Below are 15,764 nucleotides of genomic sequence, written 5' to 3' on the forward strand. Positions count from 1 at the left end.
TGATGCTCCGCTGATACAGTCTGAACAGCCTGACCTGTCGGGCCTCTAACACACTCCTCACCAGAGGTGGAGGTCTTGGGTCAGCCCAAGGGTGGTGGTGGCAGAGCAGAGGGATGAGAGCAGGCTCCGACAGGGACCCTCTGATTTATTTTGGGCTTATCTGCTGCCTCAGCAGGCCGAGACCCACAGCCCCACCACCCTCCACCTCCACCCTCTCCCACCTCAGGCTGGCCAAGGAGAGCGGGCGGTGGGATTAGGGGGTGAGGGGCTCCCCCGCAGGCATTAATCCTGCGTCTGATTCGGCCCTCCAGTGACAAGCAGGCCGGGGAGGCAGAGTCAGGAGACATGGGAGAGACCAGAGCCCTGACCCCCACACGGATGGATCTGCACTGATGGACAATGTGCACACACACACACACACACACACACACACACACACACACACACTCTATCTCTCACACACTTATGCACACTCACACGCTTTCTGTCTCTCACACAGCCACTATCACACATACACACACACTCATAGCTCGTCCCTTTTTCCCACACACACACACACACACTGGATGGGGTGGGGGTGTGTGGGGGTGCGAGGTGACCTCTGTCCTCACTCCATCAGCCTCCGTGATGGCCGTCTCAAATAAAAGCAAGTGCTTTAATCCCACCTAAACACACACACAGAGTGGGCTTGCCTGATCCCGCACACTGGACAGCAGTCCCCTCACTGACAAAGATTCCCCAAAGGAAGGTCCCTATGCAGTGCTCTTCATCTCCAAAGAGGCCAGTGGAGCTTCCCGAGAGAGCAGTAAGGAGGAAGAGGGTAGAGCATGGATGCTAAAGTGCGTTGGGAAAGACCTTGCTTCCGGAGTCATGGGGTAAATGTGGGGACTTCCGAATAGGAGGTTATCGGAGCAAAAGTCTGTCAGAGTCCACAGCACTCTAAAGCACTCAGTGCTGCTCTTCCACAGTGCATCATCTCTCTGTGTTGCACAGACAGATGAGGAGGGTCGAGTGTGTGGTAGACTTGAGAGTCTCGGTTCTAGCTGAGTGAGAGAAGTGAGTGTGTGTGTGTGTATGTGGGGGGGGTTGTTTAGCTAAAGTCTCATTAAGCGACGTGAAGTTTGGAGAGCTTTACATGGAGGTCCTGACCTCCCCGAGCTGATAGCGTCGGCCTGGGAGCCCACTCCATCACGAGCGTCTGCCTGGGGCCAGGGAGAGGTGGGGGTGTGTGTCAGATACAGGGGTCTGGCCGATTGGTCAGACGATGGACGACACGCTTGGGCAGTACATTCATTTATCAGCCCCTTCTACTGCATGCTCACGCACATGTCCTGTCTGTGTACACACAGAGGCACTGTCCAGGTTCACTAGTAGTTATTTTTATATTTATTTATTTCAATTATTTTATTGTTTTCTGTTCTTTGTTTTTGTCTTCTCCTCTTTTGTATTCTTATTTTCTCATGTGTTGTTCATCAGTCACTTTTCTTTCCATTCAGTTCAGTTTCCAACATTACTTTTTATCATTCATCAGCCTCTCTCTCTCTCTCTTCCTTCCTCTGTTTCCAACTTTCACGCTCTTGTTTTCTGTTGGTCTTCCTCTTGCCCCTGTCGGATCCTCTGGGCAGAGGATTGTAAAAGCTGAGCTGGTGGACTATCCCCAGGACGAAGGCCCTATTCCTCAGGAGTCTACTCAGAGTAAAATCTGCTCTGTTCAGTAGTGGGAAGTACGTGCAAAAGCAGCTAGCAACTCCTGTAGCTGTGTTTGGAGTTAGCAACCCCTGTATTGACAACCAGTACAAGCTTGTTGTTTAAATATACATTTAGAATTTTAGATACTGGTCCTTAGTTGTAGCTATAGTTTGTGTTTCATTGAATTCCCAGAAGGAATGGAACAATTATACTGCCAGGTAATGAGGAAAAATAAAAAAGATAAATATTTATGGAGTAAACTATGGAGTAGTTTTACCATGGCCTTTAAGTATAGTTGATTCCAGTAAGCAGTCAGCACTTTTTCATTTGCCCATTTGAGTTGAGCCTTATTTGACACAGACAAAATTTAGACTAAAAACATAACATTCCTCCAACATGGTCAATACATAAATATCAGTCTTGCATACTCCTACTGTCACTGATTATTTAATCCAGTCATCCAAATGCGCACATTCTGTGCTATTAAGATCATGCAACTGGGTGGAGGCATGTCGACTATTTGGATTTAAGTGTTTAGCATGATGCGCGTGAGAAGACGGATGTGGAGGAAGCAAAGGTCTTTACTCCGTGAGGTATTGCACACACGCGTGCCTCTAATGGAGGCTTGGAGCAGCAGACTGTGAACACACTGTATAAACTTTGCCAAGGCACAAGATGAATAGTCAATTATAGACACAGCTCTCTGATGCTTTTTCTCCTGTCTCTCCATCTCTTTTTGTGCGTGTGTGTGTGTGTGTGTGTGTGTGTGTGTCCAGAGAGTGGTGAAGGCAGACATTGTGAACTACAGTCAGGAGCCCATGGCCAGGACGGTCAACCCCCCACGCAGTTCCATGTGCACGATACAGTGACCCCCCCCCCCACACACACACACACTCACACACTCCAGCTCTTTCTCCTCTCCTGTCTTCTCCGTGTGGCTGATGGAACCCCTCACTCTCTCTCTCTCTCACACACACACACACACACACACACACACACACACACACGCACACACACACCCTTTTTCTCTTCATCTCTGTTACAGGCCAGCTACACCTATCAACTGCGGCAGCCAGGCCCTCTAGCAGGCTGCTCCTACAGACTGGCTCTCAGCCACATTCACAGACCATAGGCACGCAGGCACACACACACACACACACGCAGTCACAGACAGACACACACACGCACCCGCACGCACACACATACACACACACACAGACAACAGATACAGATACCTGAGCAGACAACACCCAACTTCTCTCTACGTGCTTGTTGTGTTTTCGGTCAAGCGTACTTTAACACCTACATGCACGTACACACAGACACTTGCATCCATGTATACAAAGGCACACCTAAGCACACGCAAACATTTCCAAGCTCACAGACCCACTCTTCATCAAACATCATGCCACACGTGTGTGAACATGTCTTCAGACAAGCACAGAAGACAATAAAACAGTGTTTTATTTTTTGAGTTTGCAGGAGATTTGTGGGGAACAAGCACTGCTAATGTGAAGATTTTACTCTGTGATCCGCAAATTACTCCAAATCTTCTTTAAAAGGAAACAAGGTAACTTTTGACAGTGTGGCATAATCCAGTCTACACACTATTTACCGATCCCCTTTCAACACCACAAAAAAAGAGAGTCTTCTCAGTGGGGAAGTACCAAGTGTTCACTAAATGTACATCTGCAGCACATCGGAATGCAAGATTGCTGTTCTCTCTTGTATCAAATGTTGGTTCATCTTAACAGAAGTGGGAAACAAATATATTATTTACACCATGTTTTCATAAATATTAAGCATCAAGAATTTGGAAGTAGATCCCCCCCCCCCCCCCCCCCCCCCATCCCGAACCACTGTTGATCAATGACCGTCGATGTTTACATATAGAAATCATCTATAGTTTTGGCAGTTGGAAAGACACATTAACTTTCTTCCTGTCACTATTGCGCCAGCTCTGATCCTCCTGTTTTAGCTAGTGCAGTAGCGATGTCTGGACACCTGGCCGCTCTAGTGTCCGTCACCTGTACTGGGACTGATGGCATGTCCGTAGTCCCTCCCCCAGCGGCTAGGTTGTGGAGGTGGGGTTTCCTCCGTGGACTCTGTTCAGCCTTGGAGGGTGAGAGGGGAACATGGCTGCTGTGAATGACTTGACTTCAGTTGAAGTTCTGCCTCGGTGGTAGGCTACTCCTAAACTGAGTGTGTGCATGGAGATCCGCTCAGCTATTTCTTATATGTTTGTTTTAATATAATGAAGGAAAATGTGTTTGTATGTTTATTTGATTTTTTAGTACTTTCATTTGCCAATTAGTGCATTTTTAAAAAAAAAGCATTTATTTGAAAGCTGGATAGTTCTTTGTTGTTGTTTTTTTTCTTTCTTTAAAATAAAGAAAAAATACATACAATTTGTATTTTTATCGTCAACAGGTATTTCATAAAATCTGCTTGGATGTAAAGTTGTGTTAAAAGGTGTCACATCTCATCATGAATGTTGATTTTTGAGAAAGAGCAGTCACCTAACGAGAGAAGCACCTTGAGGGAAGCATATAATATTCTGTAACGTAAGATGCAATGAAAGTATTAAACTAGAACACTTTGTGTGTGTGTAGAACACTTTGACTGAGACGCTCTAGTCTTTGCTGGATGTGTGTGTAGAATACTTTGACTGACATGTTCTAGTCTTTGCTTGATGTGTGTGTAAGACACTGCTGCAGCGAAGCACAGCTGTGACATGAAATGCTTTACGGTTCTCCCTGTACCTCAAAGATACCATTCTATAGCATGGCTTAGGGAAGAAATGGATGATTTGTATGTATAATAGACTGAATGGAGACAGATCTGATGTTTTACATTACATGGGCATATTTTTTCCTCCTCTGACCAATATTTAATCAACTGAAATATTTTTTTATTACTGTGGTCAGCTTTAAACTATGTTCACGCTCAAATATTTCCATATTGTCATCTCTTTATTTTATGAGGGTATGTATCAACCAGCATTATGGGGACCAAATGAGAGAATGAGATGAGTGTACTGGAGTTGCAACACGAAGAACAGATGTATATGCTCCATATGGTTGGACAGTTTTGAAATTCACATTGTTCGCCTTATATGTAATGTACATATTTGTAAAGTACATCTAAATTATCCTTTTTTTCTATGGTGCACCCTATATATGAACACATACACTATTTTACAATTATCTTTTTCAGCATTTCATTGGGAAAGCCTCTTTTGATTGAGATGCTTTTCTGCGGTTACATCTTTTGAATCTACCATCTACCACCCAGCAGATGTTTATATTTAAAACAGAGTTGGATATATAGCCTATATTGTACATTTAGAGGAAGTTTTGTGAATGTTCATTAAAATGTTACAACACAAAATGAGTGTGTGTGTGTGTGTGTGTGTGTGTGTGTGTGTGTTTTCCACGTGCATATAAAATTGTAATTGTATAAATTAACTTCCTTTTCTTAGTGCTTGTTAGGCCATTGTTTAAGGAATGTTACACTATCAGTGGGATTGTGATGTTAAAGCAAGGCAATTTAAGTGCAAGACAAATATATTATATTCAGGGGGCAAAGGGGGTTTTACAGACATGGGCTGCTGTAAAAGGTTGTCATACAAAAATAAAATCTAGGGTGTCCCAGGATCACAACCTGGGTGGCCAACCCGGTCAATAAGCTGCTGTTTGTGTGTTATCGCCCTTTTTATGCCCCATTATAAGTCTATGGACGAATATATTATGGGGTGGATAGGGTACAAATTTTAACAAATAGATATCCCCACAAAAATTCCTCAGATGATTATTTACATTAAGGCAATACTTTTTTGTATTGCAAGTTTTTTTTAAATATCATGTGCAAATATGTAAATGAGGCATCATACACTTAAATGTACGCAATAGCATAATTATCAAAAGTTTGGCCTGTACCTTATGGGTAAATTCAGTAAGAAACAGCCTAGGCTGAGCTTAACCTATATATTTTCTAGGATCTTACAATCTGTAGATATGATTTAATATGTGCTGAGACAAGTCTCACCTTCTTCCACAACATTTGACAATGAATATCTCCATAGTATTTGCATTGTATTGTAATGCATAGTTTCTCAATGTACACCCATGTAGCTTTAGGTTAGTGTAACCCAAAATTGTCCCATGTTAACATTCATTTTTATATTCAGCATAGCCGGACCTTTCACCAAAAGTTTGTTTGGTTGATAGAGGTGCACTTTAAGCCCCCCAAGCCCAAGGCTATAAATGTATGCAAATTTGTGCATATTTCATTTGATAATGGTTCATCTACATAAATGTATAAAGTATTTCAGAAAACTTGCAATACAAAAAAGTATTATCTTACAGTGAGTAATCATATAAGGAATTTTTGTGGGAATATCTATTTGTTAAAATTTTTACCCTATTCACCTCATTATATATTCGTCCATAGCCTTATAATGGGGCATAAAAAGGGTGATAACACACAAACAGCAGCTTATTGACCGGGTTGGCCACCCAGGTTGTGATCCTGGGACACCCTAGATTTTATTTTTGTATGACAACCTTTTACAGCAGCCCATGTCTGATTTCCCTAAAAAGGGGGTTTTGCCCCCTGGGTATTAGAATAATATTGGGCTTTAGTTGACATTTAGAATTTAGCATGCACTCACCTCTCACACCTTATTCCTTACTGAGTTTTGAAGTTGAAGTCTTTTCTATAGGCTAGGAGGCCCAAAACAGGCTACTTATGGACTTCCCAACTATGTGATCCAGGTCCTGTGCTTGGCATGCAAAAGGAAGTAAAGCCATCATTACTAGAGCATTTTGTTGGCTAAATGTCAAGGTGCAATTGGCGGCCTGGTCAAATTCGACCCATGAAAAAAAAGACACTGAAGTCCGTAAGCGTGTTTGTGAAAGGTGGGGTCAAGTAGCTAGGCTATAGCAGATTAAACATATTATCTGTGTCGTGTGTTTGAAATTTAAGCGCAGTGGCCTAGCCTACCTGTAATTCCAGCTCACGAGGACTCGTTGAAATAGAAGTGTCAAACGGATAGTGGCTAATGAGATGCCGTTCCATTGTGCCTTAAGCCCCGTAAAAAAGGAGCCCTAAAATCCATTCTAGACAGATGATACAAACGCTATTTTAAACTGCTGTAAGCTGTATTAATTAATCACTTAAGAAGTTGTGGTCTTTTGTCGCCCTCACTGAGCTTCGAGTGATAGGTATTCTGTTTCAGGTAAAGCTTATCTCACGGAAAGCTAGGTGTTCATAGCAAAAGGTTGTGTTTGATGAGAGAGAGAAACGCGATATTTTAGGCCCTGTGGCTTATTTTTGACTTGATAAGACGGGCGGGGCTCTATCTTTATGTTCCTACAGACGGTATCAACTTGCAATTGCTATTGCATGGGGAGCAATCGACCAGTAACCGGAATAGTAGCTAACAACAGGCATAGCCTACTTAACTCACATAAGCCGACCGTGTGCATCCTCAAAAACATCTGGACCCCATCCAGAGCGGGTGAACACGTGCATGCTGATTCGCTTGAGTGGTCAACAAGAGAGCTCTCTCTCTGTCTGTTCTCTCTCTCTTCTTCGCTGCGTCTCTGTCAGAAGCTGTCACCAGCACTGACAGGCCGGACTCGCACTTGGCTTTGCTGCTGTTTGGACAGGTGTTTTAGTAAAGAAAACAACTGCAGCCCGTTTCCAGCTTAAACACCCACAACACTCAAAGTCTGCGAAAAGACGTGAGGAAAGAATAATATATGGCGGAAAATAATGCGAGGAAAAAGGGCTGAAACTTTGACAGATGAGTAGAGGTCAAGGGAGCTTTGGATCCAAATTAATTTGTAAGTCTGTCTCACTCTGAAGTTTGTTAGTTGTGAAATATTGTGGCAGTAATTTATTGAAATCTGTGTGTGAGAGGAATCTGATCTTTTGTTTTCAGTTTAATGAGATGAAATTAAAGACTAATCACTTTAGAAACCGTTTAATTAGATAGGCCTATGCAATGATGTCAAAGTCAGAATTAAACATATTTCAGCCTATAGCCTAGACAAAATATAATGGATAATAATTAATTATATAATTAAGCTAAAGAGCAGTGACACATTAGACAAACCTAACCCATAACTGTTACATTCTACTTGAGCCATGGCTTATGTGCATTGTTAAAGTCCTCATATGTGACCTGTAACGTGATCCTGTAGCCCTTTCCACAGTTATCCATTTTAGAGTCTTCCCCTTGGACTTGCAACTGGTTGACTGGCATCGCAAAGGAATCTTACAAAACACTACGCACAGAGAGAGCTATTGTTCCCCCTTCTCTCACCCATTTTAGCATTTAAAAAAAAAAAAAAAAAAAAACGTTCATGAAAACCTTATGAGATTGAGAAAGATAGTAAAAAAGACAAAGTTAACATAGTTAGTGAGCTCCCTATGCCTGGGTGGCCAGGCCATTGTATACTGTCTGCCTCTCCTGAGCACTGACACATTGCATGGGAATGTTACAGTGGTGCAACGTGCCAGCTTCCGGAGTGATGTGCCCTCATCTTTCCCCCCGGAGTCTGCCTAGTTTGCATGAGTTGTCTCTGAGGCAGTCATTCTTCCACCTCGAAAACCGACATACTGTACTGTACACACTCCGTGAGCATGGGGGCACCTACCCAGCATGCCTCTCCCAACACCCCAGCGTAGCAGGGCTTCCTACTGTTTTCTCCTCATATCTGTCATACTCTCTCCCGGTCTCTCTCGTCAGGGTTATTCTACTCCGTGGCCAGAGCTTGGCGTTGACAGCAGAAGCCACACGCAAGGAGAGTGGGGAAAACAGTGAACAGCATGCCTCTAGCCAAGGTCAGCAGGGTGTGGAGGAAGAGAGAGACCGACCGAATATGGTAAGTGTGCATGCTGCCCTCTCTCTCTGTCTTTCTCTCTCCCTGTCTGCTCTCTCTCTCTCTCCCTCTGCCTTCTCACTCTGTCCGTGCCAGACCCACAGAGTGGATGGAGACGAGAGACGGGAGACAGGAGCGGTGAGCTGAGCCGAGCGGGCAGCGCCAGTGACGGAGGCCTGCTCGGAGGGCAGCACCAGAGCAGGAGTGGGCAGCATTCAACTCACCAGAGCTCCCTGATGAGCACCAGTACCCAGGTCCCGCACACTGGCCCCCCGTCCACCCACCAGCACCCACCCACCACCCACCACCCACCACTGTGAGGACAAGGCAGGGCAGGATGTGGGGTAGAGGAAACGGGCAGTCCAGGGCCCGAGATGCCATTGCTGGAGCTGGGCGCTGGAGTGTCCGTGTGAGTTAAGCGAAGCCACTAAAGCCACCAGAGGCTCTGCCAAGTCCCCTATACAGGCGGTTAGACTTCAGCGGCTATATATGAGGGCTACCATGTGACAGGAAACTCTGGCTGGCAGGCAGGCAAGCAGGGTCTCTCCCTCTCTTTCTCTGTGTGTGTGTGTGTGTGTGGAGGTGTGTGTGGAGGTGTTTGTGTGTGCATCCATACATTGCACAATAGAATTATGAATGCATACAACGTGTGTGTGTGTGTGTGTGTGTGTGTGTGTGTGTGTGTGTGTGTATATGTTTGTGTGTGCTTGTGTGTCAGTGTGTGTGTGTGTGTGTGTGTGTGTGAGCATGTGATTTCAGACTGCTCTCTCTCTGTTATTCTACAGCAGCGCTTGTTTTTCTAGTTGTAGTAGTTCCATGGCGGACAGGCTATTCTGGAGATGAGGATGTGGGCAATCAAAGAGTTATATTTATAAGGAGTCTGTCTGTTCAGAGGATGGGCAAGCCAGCATCTGCACACTCTCACCATGGAGACTACATCCCTGTCCTGACAGCCTGCACAGTAAGTTCTCAAATATTTCACCTTGTTCATTCGTGGGCAGCTCATAAACACGTTTCACTTACAGTCTGTTAAAGGAAACGGTAATGACTGTTGTGGCAGCTTTACAAAAATAAGCACTGGCAATTAGCTGTTGTTAAGAATCTTAATCATGATCTATGTGTACTTAAACATAATTACTAGCTTCCTTTGTGTATGTTGAGGTGTGGAATTCTTTCTTCTCCCTCTCTCTTTCTCTCTCTCTCTCTCTCTCTGTGTGTGTGTGTGTGTATGTGTGACTCTTGCCCCAAAGCTTAGATGACAGCTATACAGGCAGGCCTGTGATTAATGTAAAAAAGCCTTTTATTACCAGATGAAAGGCAGCTCTTATTACTGAAGAGAGTTGTGTGGATCAGGTGGTTGATATAGATCATGCCGTCTTAATAGCCGCCACAGTGATATGATTATTAAAGCCCAAATCCCTGTAATTACAAAATGCTCAGGCACTTACACTGTGCTCTTCTCTGTACCTAAATCCTATCTTGGGTGGCATGTCTGAACAATGCTGCATTTGCAGGGTGTGGACCTGACTTTGAATATTATTGCTTGTTTGGCTTCTCAGTTAGTAGACTTGTGAAAAAAGGTAGTTGAAAATGTGTGGTTAGAAATGTCACGAGAGAGGAAGATTACAAGGTCATTACTCAAATCTGCCTGCAACTGTCCTCACTCACTTTGTGATTCACCTCCCTTTGTGCCCAAAATATTACCAACCCCAAACATGATACAGGCCCTTTTCAAAGCCTCTAAGTGCCATTCAGTGCAAGTCAGTGACAATGAAACTGATGCGTTGTTTTTTTTGGTGTTTCCTTCCCTCATTCAAAGCACTAATAGAATAGAAAAACAAAATACAGACAATCTTATTTCAAACACTATTTCAAATAAATCTGATAAAATAAAATGATATCATCACCATGCATAAAAGCTGTTATGATTTTTCCTACATGTCCACTTTCTGCCCCCCCTCCCCCCCCCACCCCACAACACTCTCCCCACAGCACAAATGTCAGTGAAACCTACGACATGTTCACCGGTACTGTAAAGGTGTCGTGCGTCTGTCACGTTGTGATAGAGTGGAACATTGACTCCATATTTTTGACTGGAAAAATCATCTCGGCATGGTGTGAAGCCAGACGGGCGCTGTGCTGTGCTGTGCTGTGCTGCGCTGTGCTGCGCTGCGTCTGCCAGGTTCATTTCTCTGCCTTTCTCTCGAAGGAAAACAAGATGGTGGACGCACTGGAGTCGGGTCTCAGTCGCTGACACTGGTGAGTGACAGCACCGGGTGTCCGTTTCACTCCAGGGACGGCTTCTTGAGGTGTTAATACGTGAAATCCCTCAATAGTTAAGAAACTAAGGGACAGCATTGCTTGCAGCCTGTAGGTAACTAGATATATTTGTGCACGAATTGTAAACGTTTTCAACTTCATATTAGAAGTTCATAATGTAAAGTAACGACATGATACAGTGATTTATTTATTCCGTTTTGCTATATGGTGCCCGAAGCTGTGTGTGTGTGTCTAAAATAAGTTTTGCAAATATTATTTTGGATGTTTAATTTCATACCAACTGGATATTCAACCATGGTTATGAACAAATACTGTGTTCAATGAAATGGAAAAAATCTTACCTGGAAATCTTGAAATCTTTAGGCATGTAATTAATATATTTCTACAGTATGTATACACTTGACATCAGTGGATTAAGTCAATTCTGTATATGACTTCATTTTTATATGACTTAATTTTTACAACTAGTGTGGGTATGAGTATATTCTGAAAGTATTTTTACAGCCTGTAGAATCTACAGGGAATCATGATTCCACATCACCTAGAACTGAACTTGTGACCAGGCATGAAACTCTGTGTCCTGCTCCGTTTCGTTCCGTCCTTGTCCTAACGTGGGCCAGAATACTGTCCTAGCTGGAGGACTCTAGGACCCTGCCTTGCTCTGGCACCCAAAGCCAGCACTCTGGCCTCCGTGCAAGCAATAACTGACTTGATGGAGTCAGTCTCTTTCCCTGTAATTGGTCTGGATACTTTAAGCTCTCACTCTTCGTGCACTTGGACAGATACCTGGAGGCTGACTGTGTGAAATGTGCCTGCCAGCGCTTTGATGCAACATAGCATGTTCTCTTTTGAGGGCACTGTGGCCTCAGCTCGCTGGTGTAATTCCTCAGATGATGGTGGTGGTGTTGGGGGTGAGGGGGTTTGTGGGGAGAGGTTAGGGGAGCACAATGAAATAGATTGCATGTTAGCAAACATAATTGCCCCTGTCAGACAGGGAAGGGAGTCTGCTTTGACATAATGAAACATGACGTAAAATTCCTCTTTCTGTCCCTCACAATGCAGGCAGTGTGGAAACCTGGCCCGTAAGGCCTCTGTCACGGCAGCCGGCGGCGGCCCCCGAGAACAAGCCTTCCAGCTCCAAATTACGGCACCAAGGACTATTAATGGAAAGCAGCCCTCTCTGAGGTAATCAGATGAGTAAGGGTCCCGGGGGAAGAGCCGCTGGAAACTCCTGGCGCTAGACGGGCCGGACGGGACGGCCAGCCCTGGAGGAGCTGTCTGTGACGTGCCGAGTTCCCGGTAAGCACGTGCTAAGAGCGCCACCGATTTACTCTCGGTTTGATTTAAGACTTGCTGTTCTCGTGACGAGAGCCAGGGACACTGGAGTGGCGGTGGGTTGTTGTTGCTCGCCGGGGCTTGAGTGCAGCAGGACTTTTTTCGCTGGACTCGCGCTGACTTTACTCCTGCTGCGCGGGGCCCGGTGGATGGCGGCGGGAGAGAGAGGGGGGAAGTGGGTGACGAGCCGTGTTGTAACAAAGTAACTGCTTATTTCCTGGGCAAAGAAGCGCGTTTCGGAGACTAATGGCTCGGATACCAAACACATAATATACAAAGTACATGCATGGTTTAGCTCAAAGGACTGTTTCTTTTCTGCTTGAAGAAAGGGCACAGGCTCTGTGCAATGCCAGTGTTACCATAACAGAGATATTATTCTCTGCTCCGCCAGAACTGCTTACTTATGTGTCACTGAGCTTAGCACACACACGCCATAATAGACTTATTGACCATAATGTAACGCTTGTTCAAACATCATTTTTTAACAATTATTGTAACCATCCACTTCAATCTGTGTTCAGGTATGTCCTGAAAGGAATAGTACTGCAGTCATTTCCCCTACACCAGGAGTGAAGTGTTCAGTTCATCATGGCAACTTGTTCATTGAGCCATGAGTCCTGCGAGGGTACATATTATATATAGATACTATTTTTGGCATACACATTTTTCACATAATGTCCCCCCTTTGAGTAGCAACAACAGGGGTTAGACACATACTGTATATCATACCCTGAGTGGAACATATATTTTAAAGCAATAATCCTGGCCCATAAGTGCTGCTATATTGAGACTATATTACTATGACTTAATACTTATATTATGTTATATAGCTATAACTATATTCTATTCAGGGTAAACTTCACATCCAATCATTTCAAATGATGTCCCTTAACTGCATAAAGGTATTTATTGTAAAGCTGTTTTCCATTGCCTACTAGTAGTTCTCGGCCTCCCGACACCTTAGCTTGACATTGAGCCCCGTCGTGACTTGTTTGTGGACAGTAGCAGAAAACAGTGTGGTGACAGGAGATGTCTGTCTGTCGCTGACCATTAACGCAGGAGTGGCCAGCGGCTCAGGTTCCTGAGATGAGCCTGTAGTGTGAAGTGTCCGATGAGGGACAGAATCCAAAGAAAGTTGATGGAGAGAGAGAGGAGAGATAGGTGAGAGACAGAGAGAGAGAGGTGAGCGAGTGACAGAGAGAGAGAGACACACAGAGAGAGAGAGAGAGTTAGAGAGAGAGAGAGGTGAGCGATAGGTTAATTACTGGATGGGGAGGGTGAGATGCCTTACATGGCCCTTTGTGGCCTTCAGTTTTAAATTTCCTGGAGTGTTAGAGCTGGAAGGGAAGGGGTTTGTGTGTGTGTGTGTGTGTGTGTGTGTGTGTGTGTGTGTGTGTGTGTGTGTGTGTGTGTGTGTGTGTGTGTGTGTGTGTGTGTGTGTGTGTGTGTGTGTGTGTGTGTGTGTGTGTGTGTGTGTGTGTGTGTGTGTGTGTGTGTGTGATGGCTTTGGCAGAATGGCCTGAGCATCATGTGGAGGTCACCTCATCGATCATAGGCAACAGAGCAAAGTCATTCTCTCTCTCTCTCTCTATCTCTCTTTCTCTCTTTCTTTCTTTCTTTCTCTTTCTCTCTCTCACTTACACACACACACACACACACACACACACATTATTCAATAGGCATGTGTACATGCTCATACACTTAGAGAAACACATGTATGGTCAAACAAACACAAACACACACTCGGCTATATCTACACATGCTTACTGTATAGACACTCGCTTTATGCACACAGTAACACACACACACACACATGCACACACAGTCAAGACATACACACGCACGCACGCACGCACGCACGCACGCACGCACGCACGCACACACACACACACACACACACACACACACCGTTGAAGTTCCTACACTGAAACAAATTACTGTAAACAAGCTGTAGTCCAATAGCAATATTTGATATGGAAAACTCAAAGACAAAACCCTGCTCTGTAGCTAGAAGGGCCATGTTATCATGTTTGCCAACCATCAATAGAGAAGGGGAAGTGTTTGAGCCCAGGCCTCATGATCAGGAGGGGTCACCCCGGGCAGGCGCTGGTCTTGCCCAATCCCATCAGATATTGGGTTGTTCTTGGCAAGTCTGTATCTCTTTGTGGTCGTTGAAAGAAATGGAACAACTCTCTGGATAAGTGGCTTGTTTAGTTTCGTTTGAGTCTGTCTGTGTTGAAACTTTTAGACCAGTCTGTCGTGAATGATGTTATGGAGCCGTAGACAACCCCGTCGTTGTAGCTATGGGAGAGAAAAAAGAACCGAGATGACCTAATGCGTGGATTCCGTTGTTATATCAGTGGCTGGCAGGAACGTGAGGAAAGGATTGATTTAAAGTGTGCCTCTCCCACACTTACCAGTGGCCAGCAGAGGTCTGGTTTGGAGAAAAGAAGGAATATATTTACTTTCAGTATGGCGTCTCTATTAAAAGTTTGTGTTTCTTTGGACTGTGGAGACGCAAAAGGCCACCTTGGGGTTTATTTTCATGGCGAGCGAGACCTGGAGGTGTTTTTAGTATTCATTAAGTAAATGAACAGGTGCTTCCTCGGTCCATGTCCTCATACGGGCCTAATGAGCTGCCCTAAGTGTGTTCAAATTATTAAGTCATTAGGGAGAGGAAACGCACAAAGTGTTGAACACACAAAGAAATTAAGTGAGCATGTGTGAAATTGCACCAGAGCAGTACTTGATCAAAAGATATTTAACTTTTATATGCTACTGTGTATGTGTTTATGTATTGTGTGTGTGTGTGTGTGTGTGTGTGTGTGTGTGTGTGTGTGTGTGTGTGTGTGTATTGTGTATTGTGTGGCATGTGTGTTTGCCCATGAGTATGCATGTATGTATAGTGGTGAGTGTGTGTGTGTGCGTGTGTGTGTGTGTCTGTGTGCGTGTGTGTGTTATCATTTCATTAGTGATTAAACTTTGTTCTTCTCCTTCTGTAAATAGCCAAACATACACTGAGCTAATTGAACATTTTATTAATGCAATGTTAATGAATTGAAAATAATCTGATGGATGATCCACCGCTACCTTTGGCTAATTTGGAGGGCACCAAGTGAGGAAAAACAAACAAATTTGTGATAGCTCTAATTTGGTGTTTATTCCTGCACAGAGTTGTGAATGTGTTGAAAGAGGCCCAAGCTGAATGTTATTGTTTCAGGGTTAATGATGTTTAACAGTGCTTAAGTTTGTGTAAGAGCTTGGCCAGAGAAAGTCCTGAAATAAGTCATGCACTTTGGGTATTGTGCAGCCCAGACTGTAGGGGATGAAGAGAGAGAGGCCATAGTTAATGGCATAGGAAGCAAGGCCAGACGCAGCACTGTCGTGGCACTCACTCGACAGTTATGTATGTATTCCATCCTGGTCCGATACCTACTGCAAGCTCAATGTTTGTTGGAAGATCCAATGCTAGCAATGCATGAATTGGTAGCTGTATAGCTGAAATTGGTTGAAGCATAGCACAAATACATCAAATGTGCAGTCAGTGATTGCACAGGAATATTTGTTTGT

General features: G+C 44.3%; 1 protein-coding gene across 1 annotated transcript in view; it reads left to right on the forward strand.

The window, feature by feature from the left end:
* rab28 (RAB28, member RAS oncogene family) overlaps nt 1-5,067 on the forward strand; it is a 33,965-nt gene extending 28,898 nt beyond the window's left edge. The window contains exon 7 of the mRNA XM_062549646.1: nt 2,466-5,067. Within this exon, the coding sequence (XP_062405630.1) occupies nt 2,466-2,558 (93 nt within the window). The 3' untranslated portion in view covers nt 2,559-5,067. The remainder of the gene's footprint in view (nt 1-2,465) is intronic.
* Nucleotides 5,068-15,764: the final 10,697 nt, after the last annotated feature.

Source organism: Sardina pilchardus, chromosome 11 (genome assembly GCF_963854185.1).
Source record: "Sardina pilchardus chromosome 11, fSarPil1.1, whole genome shotgun sequence".
Taxonomy (NCBI): Eukaryota; Metazoa; Chordata; class Actinopteri; order Clupeiformes; family Clupeidae; genus Sardina; species Sardina pilchardus.